Genomic DNA, 18,691 nt, shown 5'->3' on the forward strand with positions numbered 1-18,691 from the left:
AGATTTTTAACAACTTTCTGCACCACGATATCCTCTCTTGCATTCACCATTACGGCAACCAAATCAGAAGATCTCCGGCAAAGAGCCCCCTCAAGGGGCCCTTTGGGCATTGCAGCGTCGCCCAACTAGGAGCTGCCCAATGATGAACCATGACACCCATCTTGGTGTGTGGGAGCAATGACTTGATCAATCAGATCTGCCGATCCAGTTGATCAACCTCTCTCCCTGTCCCGACTGACCGCTTCTCCTCCCTCATTTCCCTCTCTTTGGAGGAACAGCATCCTTCTATGTTTAACCGTCACAGGAGCATGGGTCCTGGGCCTGATAATTAGCTCCTTGTCCCTCCTTTTGTTCATAGCACTGAAATGTCTGCCATCATGAGGGGTGCACAGTATTTGTTGCTTACTAGACGTTGAAAGTAGACCGGCCAGAGCAGACTACAAGGCTAGTTTATGTTTAAGAGATTATAATGGGATCTCAGTCTGAAACCTTACTGGAACAGCAAATTTCCCAGAGGTTGAAAATGTTCCTCAGTCCCCGAGAAAGCAGAAATAGTATTATTATATTGATCCTTAGAGCTATCATGAAGGTCACTGGAATTATGTGGTAGGGTTGGCAAAATGATGTGGCAAGAAAAAGCAAATTTTGCACGCTAAGCCACATGATTGCATAATTTAAGTGGCGCTAGTATGGTGATAAATTGACCTTGTGATTAGTTATGTCACGTGAGAGAATACTAATGCAAATTTTTATCCGTATTACATAATCAATCCCTCTATACTTGAAATAAAACTTGTATTAAAATACTAGTCATTACCTAAATATAGAAACTACAGGCACACTATCAGCATGCGTAATACCTATAACGCACATTGTCACAATAGCAATTATAACTGTAGAAAAATAAGTATTGAAAATATATAAGAACATATGAGGCCTTTGGGCCTCAAAGCAATGATGAGCAAGGTGTTGTTGTGTGGTGTGCCAGCACAACTTTCAGGAACTTGATAACTGTTTTGATCTCCACATCACTCACAAACAACACTCCAGAAAATGTTAATATCAATTAGAACAATGAGTGGGTTCTTTGGTACAAATCATGTTCCCAGTGGACACAATATGTACATTATTGTATCAAAAGTATTCAGTAAAGCGGGCGACCAAGATGGCCGCGTAAGCTCGGAGCTCCGTGGACCGTCCGACCCACCGCAATTATCCTGCATGAAATCCTGGTCCACATTGGTGGAATTGTAATGCTGGTGGCCTGCTGAGGTGGGGACTGTCATCGGCTTCCGAATCAGTGGATCCTGAGCAAAGTTACGTCGAGCTGAACTCCGCTCCGTGACGGTGCCATTGTCCCTCCGGACTTCGTCACTTCGCACGATCGGACTGCGTAGTGCCCGCCTGCCGCCTTCGTTGGTGAAGTAACTGCGCTCCTGCTTGAGCCTTCGACACCCTGGTCTCGCCTTCTTGATCCGTCTGCCTCTCGGCTGTGGACCCAGACCTGCTGCCACCTCGCCTTTGTTCTCACGTACCCATCATGGCGGGCAGAGGTGATCCGGACAGGGCATCGAATAAAGGTGGTCGGGGCAAATCGCAAACGCAGAACAATCGCATGGAGCGATATGTGACCCTCAAGTCGCCACCTACATCTGGAGCCGTCTCTAAAGGGACCCCATCGACGAGCCCGCCGGATGGATCGGACCCCACCCTCGTGGACATCATGGGTGCCATTACTAGCCTCCGTGCCGACATGCAGCAGCAGCACGAGACCCTGACTCATAAAGTGGACTCCATGGCTGTTGATATCACCCTCATTAGGGCCGACTTGGGCAAGACCAACGAGCGTGTGAAGGCTCTCGATATCAAGACCTCCAGCCTAACCTCGGACGTTTCCAAGCTACAGACTGAGGTCCGCAATCTGCGGACGACCGCTGATTTATTCTCAAGGCGGCTGGAGGACTTTGAAGGGCGAGCCAGGCGGCAGAACGTCTGCATAGTAGGGGTACCGGAGGGATCCGAGAATGACGCAGCTGACCTGTTTGTGGAGGACTTGGTTAAGACTCACTTGGCGCCCTCTGGACTGAGTAATTTTTTCTCAGTGGAGCGTGCCCACCGTGTACCAGGGGGCCCGCCGAAAACGGGAGCGTCGCCGCGACCGATTGTGGCGCGCCTTCTCAACTTCAGAGACCGAGACGCGATCCTTCAAGCATCCAGATCGCATGGACCACTTCACTACCAAAATGCAGAGGTGCACTTTTATCCGGACTTCACCAGGATGGTGCAGCGTCAGCGCCTGAGTTACGCGGGGGTGAAGAGACGCCTCAGAGACTTGGGTCTCAAGTACTCAATGATGTTCCCTGCGAAACTCCGAATTGAACACAAGGGACGTGCCCTCTTTTTTGACTATCCTGAAAATGTCAGTGAATGGCTGGACACTGTTTCGCCTGCTCGCGACGAGCAAGAAGATGAAGTTGGAGGCGCCTCGGGCGGAGCGGAGCGGCAAGACTGAACTAGGAGCTGAAGCTACCCCCGCCCCGAATGACCGCCGGACTGGTGCCTTGTTACTTAATGATCTCTCCTTCATTTACAGGGTGGGTGGCGGGACGATTTCACGGGGATTCCTTACTCCTCTGGGTCTTTCGTAGAGTAGTTAATGGGGCGACAGGCACACTGCTGGTTGGGGGGGCTTTTTAGTCTACTGCAGGGGTGCAGGGTGGGGGGTTTGTTGGGTACAGTTATTTTGTGTGTTTTTTCCTTTCTCTCTCTTGTGTGGCAATGGGACATTGGTGCTCCTGAACTGTTTTTGATGCGGGTGTCTTTGGGCATTGGGTGGGACGGGCAGTGGGGGGATGGGGGGTAGGATGTTAAGAATTCTCAGTATGGAATGTCAACGGGTTGGGTGACCGAATCAAGAGAGGGGTGGTGATACAACTGATTAAACGGCACATGCCAGATATTGTCCTTCTTCAGGAGACGCACTTGGTGGGCAACGCTTGTAAAGCTCTGAATCGTAAGGGCTACAAAATGGTGGCGCACTCGGGGTTCTCTTCCGGCTCCCGGGGGGCGGGCATACTCGTGCGCGCGTCCCTTCCCCTAGAGATGGAGACCACCTTGATTGATGACAGGGGGCGGTACGCCGCCGTGGCTGGTAGATGGGAAGGGCGTTCCCTCACGCTGTTTTCTGTGTACGTCCCCCCGGGGCTTCAATCTAGTACCTTCCAGGACCTTGGTGGTGCCATCTTGTCTATGCCGGCTGGCCGGTTGATAGTGGGGGGTGACTTTAATTCAGTTTGCTCTGGTCAGCTTGACCGCCAACCGCCCCGCGACCTACGCAGCCCGCAGATGTGGCTGCCATCCTTTCTTGAGTCCATGGGTCTGGTAGACGGGTGGCGACTTCTGCATCCCACGCTCCGACAATTTTCCTTCCGATCGGGTGCACACGGAAGTCTTTCTCGCATCGACTATGTCCTCACATTGGCTTCTGATGCACTGGCCGTTTCCGAGGCCCGCTTCCTGGCGCGGGGCATTTCTGATCACTCCCCGTTATGGGTCTCCTTTGACTTTGGGTTGGTCCTGTCGGAACGACCGGCAGCGATCAATCCGTGGTATTTCCGGAACTTCAAAACCCGCTCCCTCCTGGCCAAAGCCATTGATCTTTATTTCTCCGAGAACGTGGGCTCGGTGAGGTCGGCCGTTACACTCTGGGAAGCCTTCAAGACGGTGCTCCGTGGCGAGGCCCAGGCGCTCATCGCTGAGGCCCGCCGGACTAGGGATTCTGATATGCTGGTTGTTGAGCGGGAGGTCCTGAGACTCGAGGCCCAGTTGGGGCCCGAGCCGGACCCCCCTGCCCTGCATACCCTCTCGCTGAAACGAGCGGAGTACCATGCCTTGGCCACGAATGCCACACTCGCTCTAGCCAAGGAACAGCGAGGCCGCATCTACGACGTGGGCGATAAGGCCGGGAAGTTGCTGGCTTGGTTAGACAGAAGGGAGATGGCCAGCCGTTTGGTACCCGAACTCCTCGGAGATGATGGTGTGATCCTTACGGACCCTAGTGCTATCGTTGACTCATTCGCTAGCTACTTTCAGGGGGTCTATGGGTCTGTCTCGGACTTTTCGGAGGCGGACTCATCGGCCTTCCTCTCGGATATTGACCTACCCTGCATTTCCGAGGAGGAGAGAGCGGACCTGGATAGGGACATCACCGCTGACGAGATTGACCTTGCGATCCGCTCCCTACGGACCGGAAAGGCCTCCGGGCCTAACGGCATACCGGTGGAACTATATAAAATCCGCTCGGACGCGATCTCCCCGCACCTTCGTAAAATGTTCTTGGAGTCCTTTGAGAGAGGCTGTCTCCCTCTGGATCAACGACTAGCTACCATTGTGGTCATCCACAAGGAGGGTAAGCCGCGGGACGTCTGTCGATCGTACCGTCCTATCTCCCTCCTTAACGTGGAGCCCAAGGTCCTCGCCAAGCTGCTTGCCAACCGATTGATTGGCGTCATTAGCGACCTCGTGCACCCCGATCAGTCGGGATTCATCCCCCACCGAAACACCGCCCTCAATTTGCGACGCCTCCATGGTGTCATGGCCAGGGCCCACACCCTCGAAGAGCCGGCTGTCCTGGTGTCTCTCGACGCCACTATGGCCTTCGACTCGCTCGAATGGCCATACCTCTGGGCAGTGCTGACCAAACTCGGGTTCGGACCTGTCTTTGTGAGCTGGGTGAAGCTCTTATATGCGGACCCGATGGCTAATGTTACGGTCAACGGTCGCCTGTCGGCGCCATTCCCCCTACGTCGGGGTACTAGACAGGGTTGCCCCCTGTCGCCCCTTCTGTTTGCCTTGGCCCTTGAACCGCTTGCAGCTTTACTGCGGGTGCATCCTGACCTGCGAGGCATTACATGGGCCCCTGGCTTTGAAGACAGGGTTTCCCTGTACGCCGATGACATCCTGCTTTATCTGACTTCCCCCTGCAGGTCCCTCATTGTGGCTTGTGATGTGATCAGACTTTTCGGGCGGTACTCTGGCCTGATTATCAACTGGGCCAAGTCCTCCTTATACGTCCTCAAGGGGGATACACCACGTCTCCCCAGAGGCTGCAGGATACAGATTGCCACGCGCGACTTCAAGTACCTGGGCATCTACATCTCTGGTAATCCCAAGTTGAGGCATGATAACAATCTACTTCCTCCTCTTCAGCGGTTACGGCGTGATGTGGACAGCTGGCGTACACTGCCGCTCTCCCTTCTTGGCCGTGCCGCTCTATTCAAGATGATGGCCCTGCCCAGGTTCCTATACGCGCTCCAAAACGCTCAGGACCCTGTCCCAGCGCGCTACTTCCGTGATCTTGAGGGCCTTCTCCGGACCCTCCTCTGGGAAGGTCGGCCCCGCGTTGCCTTTCACAAACTCACACTCCCCTGGTACGACGGTGGCATCGCCCTCCCAGATGTGCACCGCTACTATTGGTCTTCGCAACTAGCTGCCCTCAACCACGGCTTCTATGGCCCAATGGGGAGCCCCGACTATGCCATGGATAGATGGCTGATGGGCGATGGTAACTATTATCGTGCCCTATACTCGAAATCTTTTGACCGACGATTGACGGGCCCCACCCGTACGGCGGTCCGCACTTGGCGGGCGGTTACTAAGGCACAAGGGTGGCAGGGCAGACTCATGAGGTTCACTGCCCTCTTTGATTCGGACATCCTGGGTAGACTATGGCACACCAAGGGATTTGATAAGTGGGACCTTATTGGCATCAGCAGGGTTGATGATATGCTCTCCCGGGGCTCAATTAAGACCTTCCCCCAATTACAAACCGAGTACCAGCTGGGCGCGACGGAGTTTTTTCGCTACGCTCAACTGCGACACGCGCTGCTCTCGGCCTCTCCGCCGGACGGCGTCATTCCTGAGAGTTCCCCTCTGGAAGACAGGATACTAGATGGGCACATGCCGGACAGCGCAATCTCCCTCTCATACAAAAAATTGATCAATGTGCGCACGGACCTCCTCCTTAGTTTGAGAGACCAGTGGGTGGCGGATGGCCTTGAATTGGACGATGAGGATTGGCAGAGCGCAGTTTCCTCCCCTAAAGAGGTAGCCATTTCTTCCCGCCTTCGCCTTGTGCAATTTAAGATCCTGCACCGGGTGTATATGACAGGACCCCGATTAATGCGCATGGGTTTCTCGCCTGACGGTCTCTGTCGTAGGGGCTGCGGAGCTCTTGCCACTTTCTTGCACATCCTTTGGGACTGCCCGGTGATCGCCTCCTACTGGAGGAGAGTGCACCGCGTTATGGAGGAGGTGACTGGTGTGGCTGCTCACGCTGAAGCCCGTCGATGCCTTCTGAACGTATGGGAGCCTTCCGATCATAACGTAGTGCAGACTAGGTGGGTTACCCTTGGGAACATGGTAGCTAAGAGAGATATAGCCCAGAAGTGGGGTGCGTCCGAGGCCCCCCTGCTGATACAGTGGACTGGTGGACTGGCCAACATGGACTGGTGCATGTTTAGGGAGAAGACAGTCTATGTGGCCAGAGGGAGACCTCGAACTTGGACTAAAATTTGGGGAGCATGGAATGAATACAGGGGAGATGTGTGTTTACCGCCTGAATCAGTCAGCCTACATGATAATGTGTCTCCCTAGCCTGTGACGCCAACTGAGCTCTATTGTGCTGTATTCTCCTGTCACCTTCCCCCTCCCTCCTCCTTCTTATCCTGTAACCTAGCCTTGATGCACATTTCTCTGCCTTTTTCCCTCACCCATCCCTGACACCCAGCGATACACTATCCCCACTGCCACTTTCGCGCCCGCGGGCGCCTTGTTGTTGTGTTCATCTTAAATATAAAATTAACCTTCGACGACTATGACTCAATTGTTTGACACTACTTCTCTCCTGTTGCTTCTGCTGCCTTGCCTCCGGGATGTCAGGCTGAATAGCTGTGTGTTCCGACTTCCAATAAAGGTTTTCAAAAAATTTTAAAAAAAAAAAGTATTCAGTAAAGTGCTTCACATCCACTTGTGGTCACTTTAGACATTCACAGAAAGAAAAGCGTATGATAAAACCAAGATAATTCACTGATCGAAAACCAAATACATTTGAACACAGGGTTAATCTTCTCGTCCCAAGGTTAGTCCTTAAGTTGAATGACAGAAGAGTGCAGTTTAGTTCAGAAGCTTATGAAGGACTTATAGACCTTGCTTCCAATAGTCATTGTTATATAATTTCAGACAAGGGAAACCTGCCTTTGAATTCTTTGCAGCATATCCGTGCGTAAGTATTTTTGGGAGGCCGGCGTGGACCACATTTAATTAGTGACTGCTCTCATAATCTGGCATCTCATCAGCACTACTTGGTGAATAGCTGACCAATGTGCACAGATTTTTCTGTCCGAGCATGGGTGATTTCCTTGTTGACTTCCTTAACAAGAATAATGATTTGAGGAGCAAATTAGGCCTGGTAAAACTGAATCCCTGCTGCTTAACCGTGCCTGATGTGACACATTTATGTCGAGAGCAGGTTCAGAGAGAGGAAGATCTATTCTCTTTAGTACTAGGGTTCACTTATTTTGTTTCCCTCAGACACCAGATGAATCCCTCACCTATTAGTGGACATTGCTTAGGCATCTAATTATGTCATTGTCCAAATGTCTATGGGTCTGGGTGTCATTGTCACACATCTGGAAATGCATTTGATGTTGTTCAAGGAGCAGTAAGATGTACTTACCTGTTAAACAACAACCACCAGGGGCACAGTTGGTACTTTGCATGACACCCCAGGAATGAAGATTGAATAGATCTGATTCTGACCTCTTGGTGTTCGTGGAGAAAGCAGATCTAGTCTAAAATCATATTCTTAGCCTGGACATCAAAATATCGTGGTCAAAAATGTCTTATGCCTCACAATCACAAACAGATTACAAAGAATTAGGGCAGTTTTGCTGCTTGTATTGTGAGAGGCAAGGCAATGCTCTCTGATGGTTGCCAGACCAGATTCTGTTCCTCTTACCTACTGGGTACCCGATTAGTGGTCTTGACGCAGGCAGGTTTTTCTAAATAAGCTTGTAGTATTTTGTGTCCACCATTCTGAGGTGGACAGGGTATGAAAATGGTTTCAAAGTGATTTTTTACTTGGAAATTTAAAGACACTTGTTTTAGCTGGTGTATTTAAGTTTAAGATGCTTCTTGATTTTTGTTTAGTTCTTATCAATGCACCCTTATTCCTTCTTCGGTGTGAGCATCCTTTCAGGGTCATACAGATTCTGTACCTATGTGAAACTTTTGTACTTTTTTATTGGATTTTTGTTCTTACTGGGCATTTGCCCAAGTTTTTTTCACTACTATAAGAATATTGTCCAGTGTATCTGACACTTAACCTTAGCCCGGATGCCACCAACAACCACTGTTCTTCGCTTACTTCACTACCATGCAGCTGCGTTGGTGTCCATCAGTTCGGAGAAGACTGTGGACTATATGATGTGAGTCACACATCTTTTGAGTTTACAGGGGACTTGGGGGAGTACTCTGCTAAGCTGTGTCATGGCAGTAGTTGAATAGGTACAAGGCAGTGAACAAGGTTACTGCTTACATTTTGGCAGAAAAACATGTCTAAAGAGTAACAAACCTTTGGGTGTGTTTGTAGTTGGTGAACCGTGGTGTTGTCAAGTCAATCTGACTGTACACCAGCAGTATCCACTCCCCCCTTTGGGTCATGCACTATTACAGCTGCCTTGTCTGAAGCAAAAGGTTCTTAACATATGGCAGAAAACTTGGTGTTGAGGTTGCAATAGGTAGTGGAGACGCAAAGGGGGAAGGAGTAGTAACACTCAAAGGGTCTCTCAGATAATCTGGTTGGTAGAGCAAATTATGTTTTTGTGGTCACTTGAGGGGTTGTCCTGCTGCAGAGCAGATGTTATGATCATGTATTCATTCACACTTCTCGCATCCCTCCACTCCATACAAACATGCGTACATACATAGAAACATATGCACACACACACCTATTGTATGTCTAACTGGAGCTCTTATGTTAGAGACCGCTAATTCAGAGCAATCTCTGTCTCTGTCCCATCTACAAAACAGAGGATCCCCTCAACCCTGAACCAATTGTATTGCTCCACAGGTGACAGCCAAGAAGGTGCTTTGAAAATCAATCAATTGGTGCAAAGGTGTATGCCGTTCCTTGTAAGAATGGATCACAGTTAAAAAGCAGGCTTGATGTAAGTATTTTAGCTGAAGAGGACACAAAAAGCACTGACATTTTACTGTTTCTATTGTATGTTGTGATGCTGGCTTTGACTCACTGGCTGATGTGAAGACTTTGAACTGAAGTGGTTTTGTCGTCTTCACCACAGGTGTATTAAAAATCCACATTTAGGGTAATGGATCGCTACAACGAGCTGAAGGTACAGCTTAAGAACTGGGAGACAGATTTCCTGGCGCAGCACAAAAGAAAGCCCAATAAGGTAAGTCTAAAGGTGAGTGTTGAGCTGAGGAATGAATTGCAGAGCTTTTCCTCACGAATGGCAGAGCTGTTCCTCACGAGTGGCTGAGCTGTTCCTCACGAGTGGCTGAGCTGTTCCTCACGAGTGGCTGAGCTGTTCCTCACGAGTGGCTGAGCTGTTCCTCACGAGTGGCTGAGCTGTTCCTCACGAATGGCTGAGCTGTTCCTCACGAGTGGCTGAGCTGTTCCTCACGAGTGGCTGAGCTGTTCCTCACGAGTGGCTGAGCTGTTCCTCACGAGTGGCTGAGCTGTTCCTCACGAGTGGCTGAGCTGTTCCTCACGAGTGGCTGAGCTGTTCCTCACGAATGGCTGAGCTGTTCCTCACGAATGGCATCAGAGCTGATCCCGCATGAACGGCAGAGCTGTTTTTTCTGCATGGACGGCAGAGCTGGTTTTTCTGCATGGACGGCAGATCTTGTTTTTCTGCGACCTGTGTTGTTGACTTACAGTACAGTCAGGTTACAGGAGGGAGCATTAGGGTTTCTGGTGCTCTGCAGCAGTTAAATAAGTTCTTGGAGTTCCTTGTTGCGCAAATGGCTGTAATTTCTGATATTTATATCTTTCCATCATCTTATTGCATGATTTTTGCTCGCGAGAAAGTGTCACTCATAGTCTTTGAAATGTCACTCATAATTTCACTGAAATGATAAAAAAATTCACACATGGCAATCTGAAACCTTGGCAGCTATGTGAACGACAGAGCTGTGAGCAGGGGTGTGAGTAAGGAACGACGTAGCTGTGAGCCGAGATGTGGGTAAGGTATGACAGATCTGTGAGCAGAGGTTTGAGTAAGGAACTGTAGAGCTGTGAGCAGAGGTGTGTGTAAGGAATGACAGATCTGTGAGCAGAGCTGTGCGGCATGGATGGCAGAGCTCTGAGCAGGGTTGTGAAGCAAAAGTAGCACAGTTGTTGAGTATAAATAGCACAACAATGAGTTCTAAATGGCAGAAGTGCCTTCAAAGATATGAGACCTGAGTGGAACTTGAGAAAAGTGGTGGAGGAAGACTTATGTGATCAGTTCTGCAAGTGTCAATGGCAACTTATGTATTACGGCTAGAATGTGTGTGGAGCTCTGATGTTTCTTGAAATGCAAAGCAGTGAGCAGAGGGAATCAATTACAGAGCCGCGAGGAGTAAATGGCAGAGCTGTGAGGCATGCATTTCAACACATGCTTTGTTGTTTCCTTGACAGGCGGACATCGACAATGCCACTGAGGACACGAAGAGTAAGTATACCCACTTATTTCTACTGAACATAGTTCTGCATATGTGGAACCTGTCTGAAGCATCAATGAGATTTAAAGTTTCGTATAGAGTGACCCTACAGGACAACTGTTGCAGAAGATTTGTGGAAGGGCCCTGTGAGCTGAAGTCATGCCCCAAATTAAGAAAAAAATCCACACTGCTATTTGCAATGGGACTGAAATGTTATTCAAAAGTAAAAATGATCATAAAGTGTTAAGTATATGCACAGAGAACCAAGCTTCCTACACAAACATGGGTGTAGGCCCTAGATGCAGAGGGTACAGAGTGAAAGGGCATGTGTCCCTTACCCACATCCTCAACTGTAGGCAACTGGTGGTGCCTGGAATAAAAGTGGGTCCCTGGAAATTGATAGTGAGAGCCAGGTTGTGCTGGTACTTTGACTTGTTTCAAAATGCAAGCCAGTCCATGGAAAGATTTTTATAAATCACACAAAAATGTTTAATTAACATACTGATATGTTATGTAACATATAATAAAGAATGTATTTTTAAAATTTTACAAGTCCATAATTGTAGGACATTTGGTGGCTTTACTGCATCCAGTGACATTTACTAACATGAATAACTTTTCTAGATAAACCTAGACCGATTTAAACTCAATACTTCCCCTTCATTCACATGGTTGTCAAAAGTGAGCCAAGAGGCCATTCATATTGTGGGGTGAACTGTATACATTTTTAATAGTTTTTTATTATAGAGTGTCAATATACATGTAAGTGCGTTTTTTGTGTAGTGCACACACCAAGCAGAATTTCTTCTAGATGCTGCCAGACAAGTTTTGGGTCAAGCAAACTAGTGCCAGTGCAGTTCAGTGGGATGGAGCAGAGGTGAGATTACTACGTCGCTAGAACAAGACGGCTACCAAGGAAAGGAAAGAGTCCCTAAAGGGTGAGGCCTGGGATTATTAATGTGTGCATGTGACACTCATGATAGCACCACCTTTTGGTGGGTTGTCAACTGCCCAGTCTTAGTGGCAGAAGGCCTGCTCTCCCTGATCATTGTGATTGGAGAAGAAAAATGGTTTGAACATTTTCTACATGTATACTTGTTAGAGCCAGGGCTAGATTCTTCTTCTCAGCCTATTTTGACAAAACCGAACCCCTTTTTCTCTGTTGCTGTGGTAACAGGCCATTTTAAGATTGGCCGGAAACAAGGCCCCAGGTCCTGATGGAGTCCTAGGTGATCTCTTTAGGCTTGATCCTCTTATTTTCTCATCCTTGTTATCTAAGGTCTTAAATGCCGCAGTGTCGCATTGCCCGCCCAGGTCATGGTCACAATCCATTGTTGTCCCTGTGTTAAAAAAGGGCGATCGAGCTGACCCGAGATGTTACACAGCCATTTTCTTGATTAACCCAACTGTCAAGGTCGTGGGCCCGGTGATCCTGGAGAGGCTATCCTTATTGGATAAAGAGAATAGCATCATCTCAGAGTTACAGAATGGATTCCGGCCTGGTCTCAGTACCATCGACCAGTCACTGAACCTATACCACCTAACCCAGAAGTACACTATGGCCAAAAAGAGCACTTTATGCTTAAGTTTTATGGCTCTTACCTCTGCAATTCTATCTTGTAAACCGTACCAAGTTATGGGCTTTGAAGTTGTCATTAGGGGTAGATCTGGCTCTGGTGTCCTTTCAGGGGATTTGCATAAGGATATGTCCGCATCTGTCCGGTTTGCTAGGGTTGGCAGTTGCTCAAGCTCTTTCCCAATAAGCTGTGGTGTCAGGCAGGGCTGCATCCTGGCTCTATCTTTGTTTGCCATCTATATTAATCGCCTTGAGGAGGTGCTAACTGAGAAGACATGTGATGGCCCTCTAGTAGGCCAGCGGGTGATACCAGTGCTGCTCTATGCAGACAATGCCATCCTCATGTCAAGGACGGCGGTAGGGATGCAACTCTTACTTGACACCTTTTTTGATTTCATGCATCACTTACGGCCTAGTTACTAGTTTGGCAGTCCATAGGGCCGCCAAACTCTTGGTGGAGGTGTGGTGGTGGTGGGAGACTGCCGTGAAAGTGGGCTGACCGCCGTATTAAGAGTACAGCGGTGGGACTTCCACGGGAATGCCAGGGATCCATCACTCAGTTGTTGGCGCGGCGGTCGTTCGTCTGCAATATGCTCAGTGGTACTGCTGCAGCACTGCCAAGCATATTCCAGGTTTCCTCACCGCCAGCGGTCTTATGGCAGTTCCCATGCCATGAAACTGGTTTGGCGGTGTGAGAGCGAATGTTGGTGTGGCGGCCCGCTCAAACATTGCCAAACTCATCATTAGGCCCTTAGATCGTTCCATAAATCATACAAAATCATAAGTTTAATAGGTATTTTGCTCAAAAACGGGAACGCTTGGGCCTCTTTCTCATGTCCTAAAGATTAATGCTGGCTCGTTTCATCTCCTTATGAGAGACTTCTTCAGGCTTCAATATGTTTGGTAACCATTCACTGAGAAGACGAGAGGACTCATAACATGATTATATGGGAATAAAATGAAGCGACAACAAGCACACTGTGTGTACCAAACATATGCATTAGTCATGGAAGGATGATAAGAACGTTTAATTGAATATGGCCTGTTTGGACACGCAGGTACAAGGCATCTGTGGTTGATAGGCGCTACCGAACATACGGAAGTCCTGAAGAAGTCTCTCATAAGGAGACGAAACGCGTTGGCTACACTGTTTCCATGAAGACTTGAATACAGAAACTCCTCTGAAAGAATAAATGGAATACATCCTATGACTTCATTGATGTACATCATACAGTTATATATGATAAATTGTGTGTACTGATCACTTTTAAGTAAAAATTCTGTCGTTGTTGTCTAGTGCTCTGGCAGACCCTAATGCATAATGTATGCGTAAAAACAGAAAAACAGTTGTTCATTTGCTTCTCAACAATGCACACAGTGAAAGTGCATCAACTTATCTAAAGTACTGGGGAAAGATCCACAAATTCTCTTACCAAGAAGTTCATTTAAAAGGCTAGTACAGTGAGGGAAACAATCAGTTGTATGAGTGACAAGCGTCCTCTCAAAACCACCATTCCACTGGCTTATGATGAGTGGGTATGCTATTTAAATGGCTTGGTCTTCTTACTGGCATCTTGTTGTGTTTTGTATGGCTAGATATTTTGGTATGTCCTAGAAACCTTCTTTGCTGTACACTGAACCTTACTGCAAACACTGCACTAAACACTTGCTGCTTTTGCGCTACAGATTTGTACAAAGAGTATCGGGCTATCAAAGAAGGACGTGAGCAGAACAGCTCAACTTCCAGAAGTGCTTCAGAATCCAACCCCTCATGCAGAACACAGGCGCCCCAAGAGACGGAGCCACAGACAGTAAGCAGGACATGGGGTGCACTGTTTTGGTATAAGTAGTCTGCAATGGTGTTTATTGGACTGACTGTTCATAGTCGATGAGTAGTAAAGGTATGGTGTTGATGCACAATCCCAGTTTGGGTATGGCTATTCAAAGGAATGGAAGAGTGGTTGAGATATGATGAACTGGACTCATTTAATAATGTAGCTTAATTTACATACATTATTTAAATCTGATTTGGGAATGTTGGATGTCATTTGAGTCCGAGTTGGTGCTGGGAGTGTTGATTCATAAGTCCCCTTTCTTCTCCTGACTTCACTATAGGTTCAGGTTATCTTTCAGAAGAAAGGTATTTCATGCTTGCATTACCAAATCCGTCATAATCATGACAAAAGGCTTAACTGCAACATTGCTTTATCACGATTAACACCTGTCCAAACCCCTTGCATAACACCGATTGCTTTTTACTAAAGGGGTCTAAAAATCCCCACATCTTCATCCAGACACAGGCATTGAGAACTTATAACTGTATCACCCGAAGAAAGTAAGTTTATGCAAAAGGTACGTTATCTCTTGGACTTTTCTGTGCGTAACATGCATACGTGTTACTACAAGTTTGGCACACCTCCAGAATCTCAAACCAAACAACCAAATTCATGTCATGCAAGCCCCTTTATAATCTCAATCTAGCAACCATCCATAACAAACTGTTCATCCACTTTTTCAGTCACCCACAATTGCTTTGGAAAGTTCATCTGTGGTAGAAAGCTCTAAAAAAAGTGTTTTAGTGCAATACAATGCACATTTGCATGGAAATTCAGAAAAAGGAAAAAGGTGTAATGCCTTGAAGGTTCCTGTGGGTCTATCCCAGTGGAGGAGCTGTAGTAGGCGTATGGATCAAAACCCAGGAGCTGTGGTTTGTGGGTGTTATGCAGACGTTATGGTTGGATGAATGGAGATTCCTAGCAGGGAATTGGGTACGGTTTTGGATTTGCGGACATTTCAACATGATGCATATGGTGACTTTGTGACACGGCAGTGTTTGCCCTGCGGTTATATCTCTTATGGTGAGCATCACTAGAGAGGGGCTTTGGGCCTGCCCACATCTTGGCAGTCCGGAGTACATATTTTGATTGGGCAGAGGTGTGCTTCCACAAACAAAAAAAGTACTGCCATACACAAAGATGTGATCATTTTGTTTATTTATCTAGCTTCCTGAGCTTGAACTTTCAGGGGCACACACATTCTGTACCAATGCTATTAAAGAGTATTGATAATGCATGGCATTTTTTATCTGGCAGCAACACATGTGGGAGGAGGACAGTCATTAGCGTACATGGTTCTTTAGATCTGGCTTAACAATGCATTCATAAGCCACACCTATTGGCATTGCCAATGCTTGTTTGTTTAATGTCAATTCCGCTCTTTTTTTTATTTTACTTTGCTGTGCTGCACTTGTGTCTATTTGGAAGAAAGTCATGAGATTTAATGTCAAGGTCCATGTGCCGCTCTGTATGCACGATTTGCCGGTCAGCCTTTTTCTCTTTAAACAGGAGTTGCTTTCCGTGTCATTTTTCTTCATACTGTTTTTTCTTTGGGTCTCCGACCATACCTCTTCTCCTTTGTGTTTTTTGCTGGTAGTATTTAGTTGCCTACATATTCCACGTTGTTTATTTCAGTGGTTACAGGTGGCACAGAAAATGCGGCATGAATGTTGCTTACCAAGGGAGTAATCTGGAGTAGTGATATGGATGCTTTTTAAAAGGGCGGGGCAAGCAGTTTGTATACGTCCCCGATGTTGAGTTGATAGGCAGACAAATAGGGTGATGGTGATTGGTGTGATGGTGATAGGTGTGTGCTTTAGAAGATTTAATAGTGTTTATTTGGTGAAGTTTGATTGTATCCAGAGCAGCGAACATGTAAGTGTTAAGTTCACTAGGAAGCTCGTACAATAATCAATTTTACTCATAGTATGAGCATTGATTAAGGATTTAACTGTGTCAAATGGACAGATTTTGTGCATGTTAAGTACCTGCAATATGGCTGCAGCTATGAGATATGGATAAATGAGTCAAACCACATAGTGTAGCTGAGAACCACTCTATGATTTTGGGCTTAAAAATTACGTAAGGAGTGGTACAAACAGAGGAAGGTAAGAGATGTGTAAGTGTAGTAAATGCTGGGAAATACATTATTTGTGTTTTTGCAGAGTTAAGCTTGAACAAGTGAAGAACAAACAAGTTTGCATCCAGAACTGAACTGGTAGACACGTACTGTTGGAACAATAGGCTCGGAGCATAAAGACTGACAGCTAGCGCTCAGTGTGTTCAGATCAAAGCTGGGCCTATGCAGCGCCCAACATGCTTAGGTTCGCTTTCGTTGGTAGATGGTTGAGATTATAGGCCAAGTAGAATGAAAATAAAGGACTTATACTTGTAAAAAGTTGAGGTGAGAAAATGTAACACCTGTTTCCAAATGAAATGGACTTCTTCTAAGCCTGATTTGTTGTGTAGATTGTATATAGGGTTACAGAGTGAGGAGCAAGGAGAATTTGTAAAAAAAAAAAAAAAAGGCCAGGGTGAACATGGGAAGGATGTTGCTTTTTAGAGCAGTGGTTGCTCAGTAGCTCATTTGATGGTGTGTGATTAAGTGCCTGATTAAACAAAGTTTTTGGAAAGTTAGTGCTCAGGCAGGACAAAATTCTAGCAGTGAGAGCTAAGAATTTGTTTGGAGGCTAAAAGAACGAAGTTTTATTTGACTCGTTAGATTTGAGTAGAGGGCTGAGTTGAAAGGGAGGGGGGGAGAGGATGGTGTCTGGCCTTACTCAGTGCCACAGACTTTACATGTTTACTGTACATAATCTCTGTTGCGTATTGTAGTTTACTATTGGTGTTAATGAGGGAAGAGGATGCCTCGGGATATTTGTGAATATATCCCAACAGGTCACTAGGCCAAGGTCTAGAGTGAAGAGAAAAGGCCACGGACTCCCAGGGGGGTGGAAAGAAGCAAATGCCAGCTCCCCCACAGTCAGGGACGACCCCGTGGGGTCTTGGGATAATGCTTGCAGTTTTGGTTTGTTTCCCTGCAGGTCATCGACCCCTGGCCATGGATTTCCATCTTGGATTAGTTCTGTCCAACTGGGTTATATGGAAATTATGATTCCTGGCAGCATCACTTCTTCAATATAACCTCTCTGAAGTCCTCTATTTCTATGTTGTCTTGGTCAGAGACCACCTTCTCTCCTCGCACTGTACAGCATGGTTTTTCTTCAAGGCACCACAAAGCTGCTGGACTACTGCAGAGTCCTAGACCATCCTTGACCTTAAGAGAAACTCCAAGCAGATGTATCTCAGAGCTGCTGTATAGAGCCTGCATTAAGAGATACAGATGATGTGCAACTACTCAGTGAGTAGGGCCAGTATTTATTAGGTCGAGCTCTGTCTCGACCTATTGTCAGCGAGTGGCTCCTCAAGGGAGGTCAACTGGTGAACGAGCGCGGATTGCTCCTCGTGGACGCGCATGCCCCGCCCCCCCCCCAGCCGTGCACATCTCCAGAAGCCGATTGCCAGGGTCAGCCATGCCTCTCCAGTCACATGCGCACACACACTGCATACACGCACGCGCACACACACACACTGCATACACACACGCTCACACACAGGTGCCAAGCCCCACTTACCGCCTCAGCCGCCTCTCCTGACTTCTGCTGCCATCCACTTTGTGAGAGTGGGCGCGGGCTTCTCCAAAAGACGGAAGTCCCGCCCCACGACTGCCGTGAGCGTGCACATCCCGAGACCGGAAGTTCGGGAGAGTGCACGCTCACGGCTTGTTTCTATTTTGGTATACAGAGGCTAGAAAAGGATGAACATGTCCAATAAGCCTCGAAGGACACGTAGCAGCAATTTCCGACCGAAGCAGTCAACAAAGTCGATTTGCTCCTAGGCGGCCACTAGCATGAAGCGAGTGCACCGGCCATCTTAAAATAACCAGTGTTCGTGGGTCGCCTATTGAAGGTCAGCGAACGATCTCTCGTTTTGGTCATTTTTGTAAGTGTGTATTGTTATTACGTTCAACACATTCTAGACTGCGTTGTAGAATTTTGAATACTGATTTGCTGGCAGACAATATTGTTTGTTTTAATCAAGAAACTCATAAGAGAGATACGTAATATTCGTGTTTTGTTTTTATAAATAAAAAGGCGCGTTTTACGTTATATTGGTGGTAAACGTGTGTCCGCAAAGGCGAAATCTTTCGGTATTAAGGGGGCCGAGTTGTTCGCATAGCGAAATTTAGTCTCTTTTCTCTCTCTATCAGAGGCAGGGGTGTGTGTGCTGTGGCACTGACGCTTCTTTCATGTTCCCGGTTCTGTGAGTCTCTGGAATTGAGCGGTATGGAGTCGCTTTACCGAATCCCGTTTGCGGTGCTAGAATGCCCCAACATCAAGCTCAAAAAGCCGCCCTGGTTACATATGCCCTCTGCCATGACAGTATACGCTCTGGTGGTCGTGTCCTATTTCCTCATCACTGGGGGTGAGTGCTGCGCGAAAGACTGTTCTGTTAACACAAGACATAAAACACCTAGTCGCCTTGTCAGGCGAAT

At 47.5% G+C, this 18,691-nt stretch overlaps 1 protein-coding gene across 1 annotated transcript in view; it reads left to right on the plus strand.

The window, feature by feature from the left end:
• The window catches only part of RECQL4 (RecQ like helicase 4), a 249,361-nt gene that overhangs the window by 38,732 nt on the left and 191,938 nt on the right, over positions 1-18,691 (plus strand). The window contains exons 2-5 of the mRNA XM_086966354.1: positions 9,131-9,227; positions 9,363-9,473; positions 10,703-10,736; positions 13,988-14,112. Coding sequence (XP_086822480.1) covers positions 9,390-9,473; positions 10,703-10,736; positions 13,988-14,112 — 243 coding nt within the window. The 5' untranslated portion in view covers positions 9,131-9,227; positions 9,363-9,389. The remainder of the gene's footprint in view (positions 1-9,130; positions 9,228-9,362; positions 9,474-10,702; positions 10,737-13,987; positions 14,113-18,691) is intronic.

This window comes from Lissotriton vulgaris, chromosome 4_1 (genome assembly GCF_964263255.1).
Source record: "Lissotriton vulgaris chromosome 4_1, aLisVul1.2, whole genome shotgun sequence".
NCBI lineage: Eukaryota > Metazoa > Chordata > Amphibia > Caudata > Salamandridae > Lissotriton > Lissotriton vulgaris.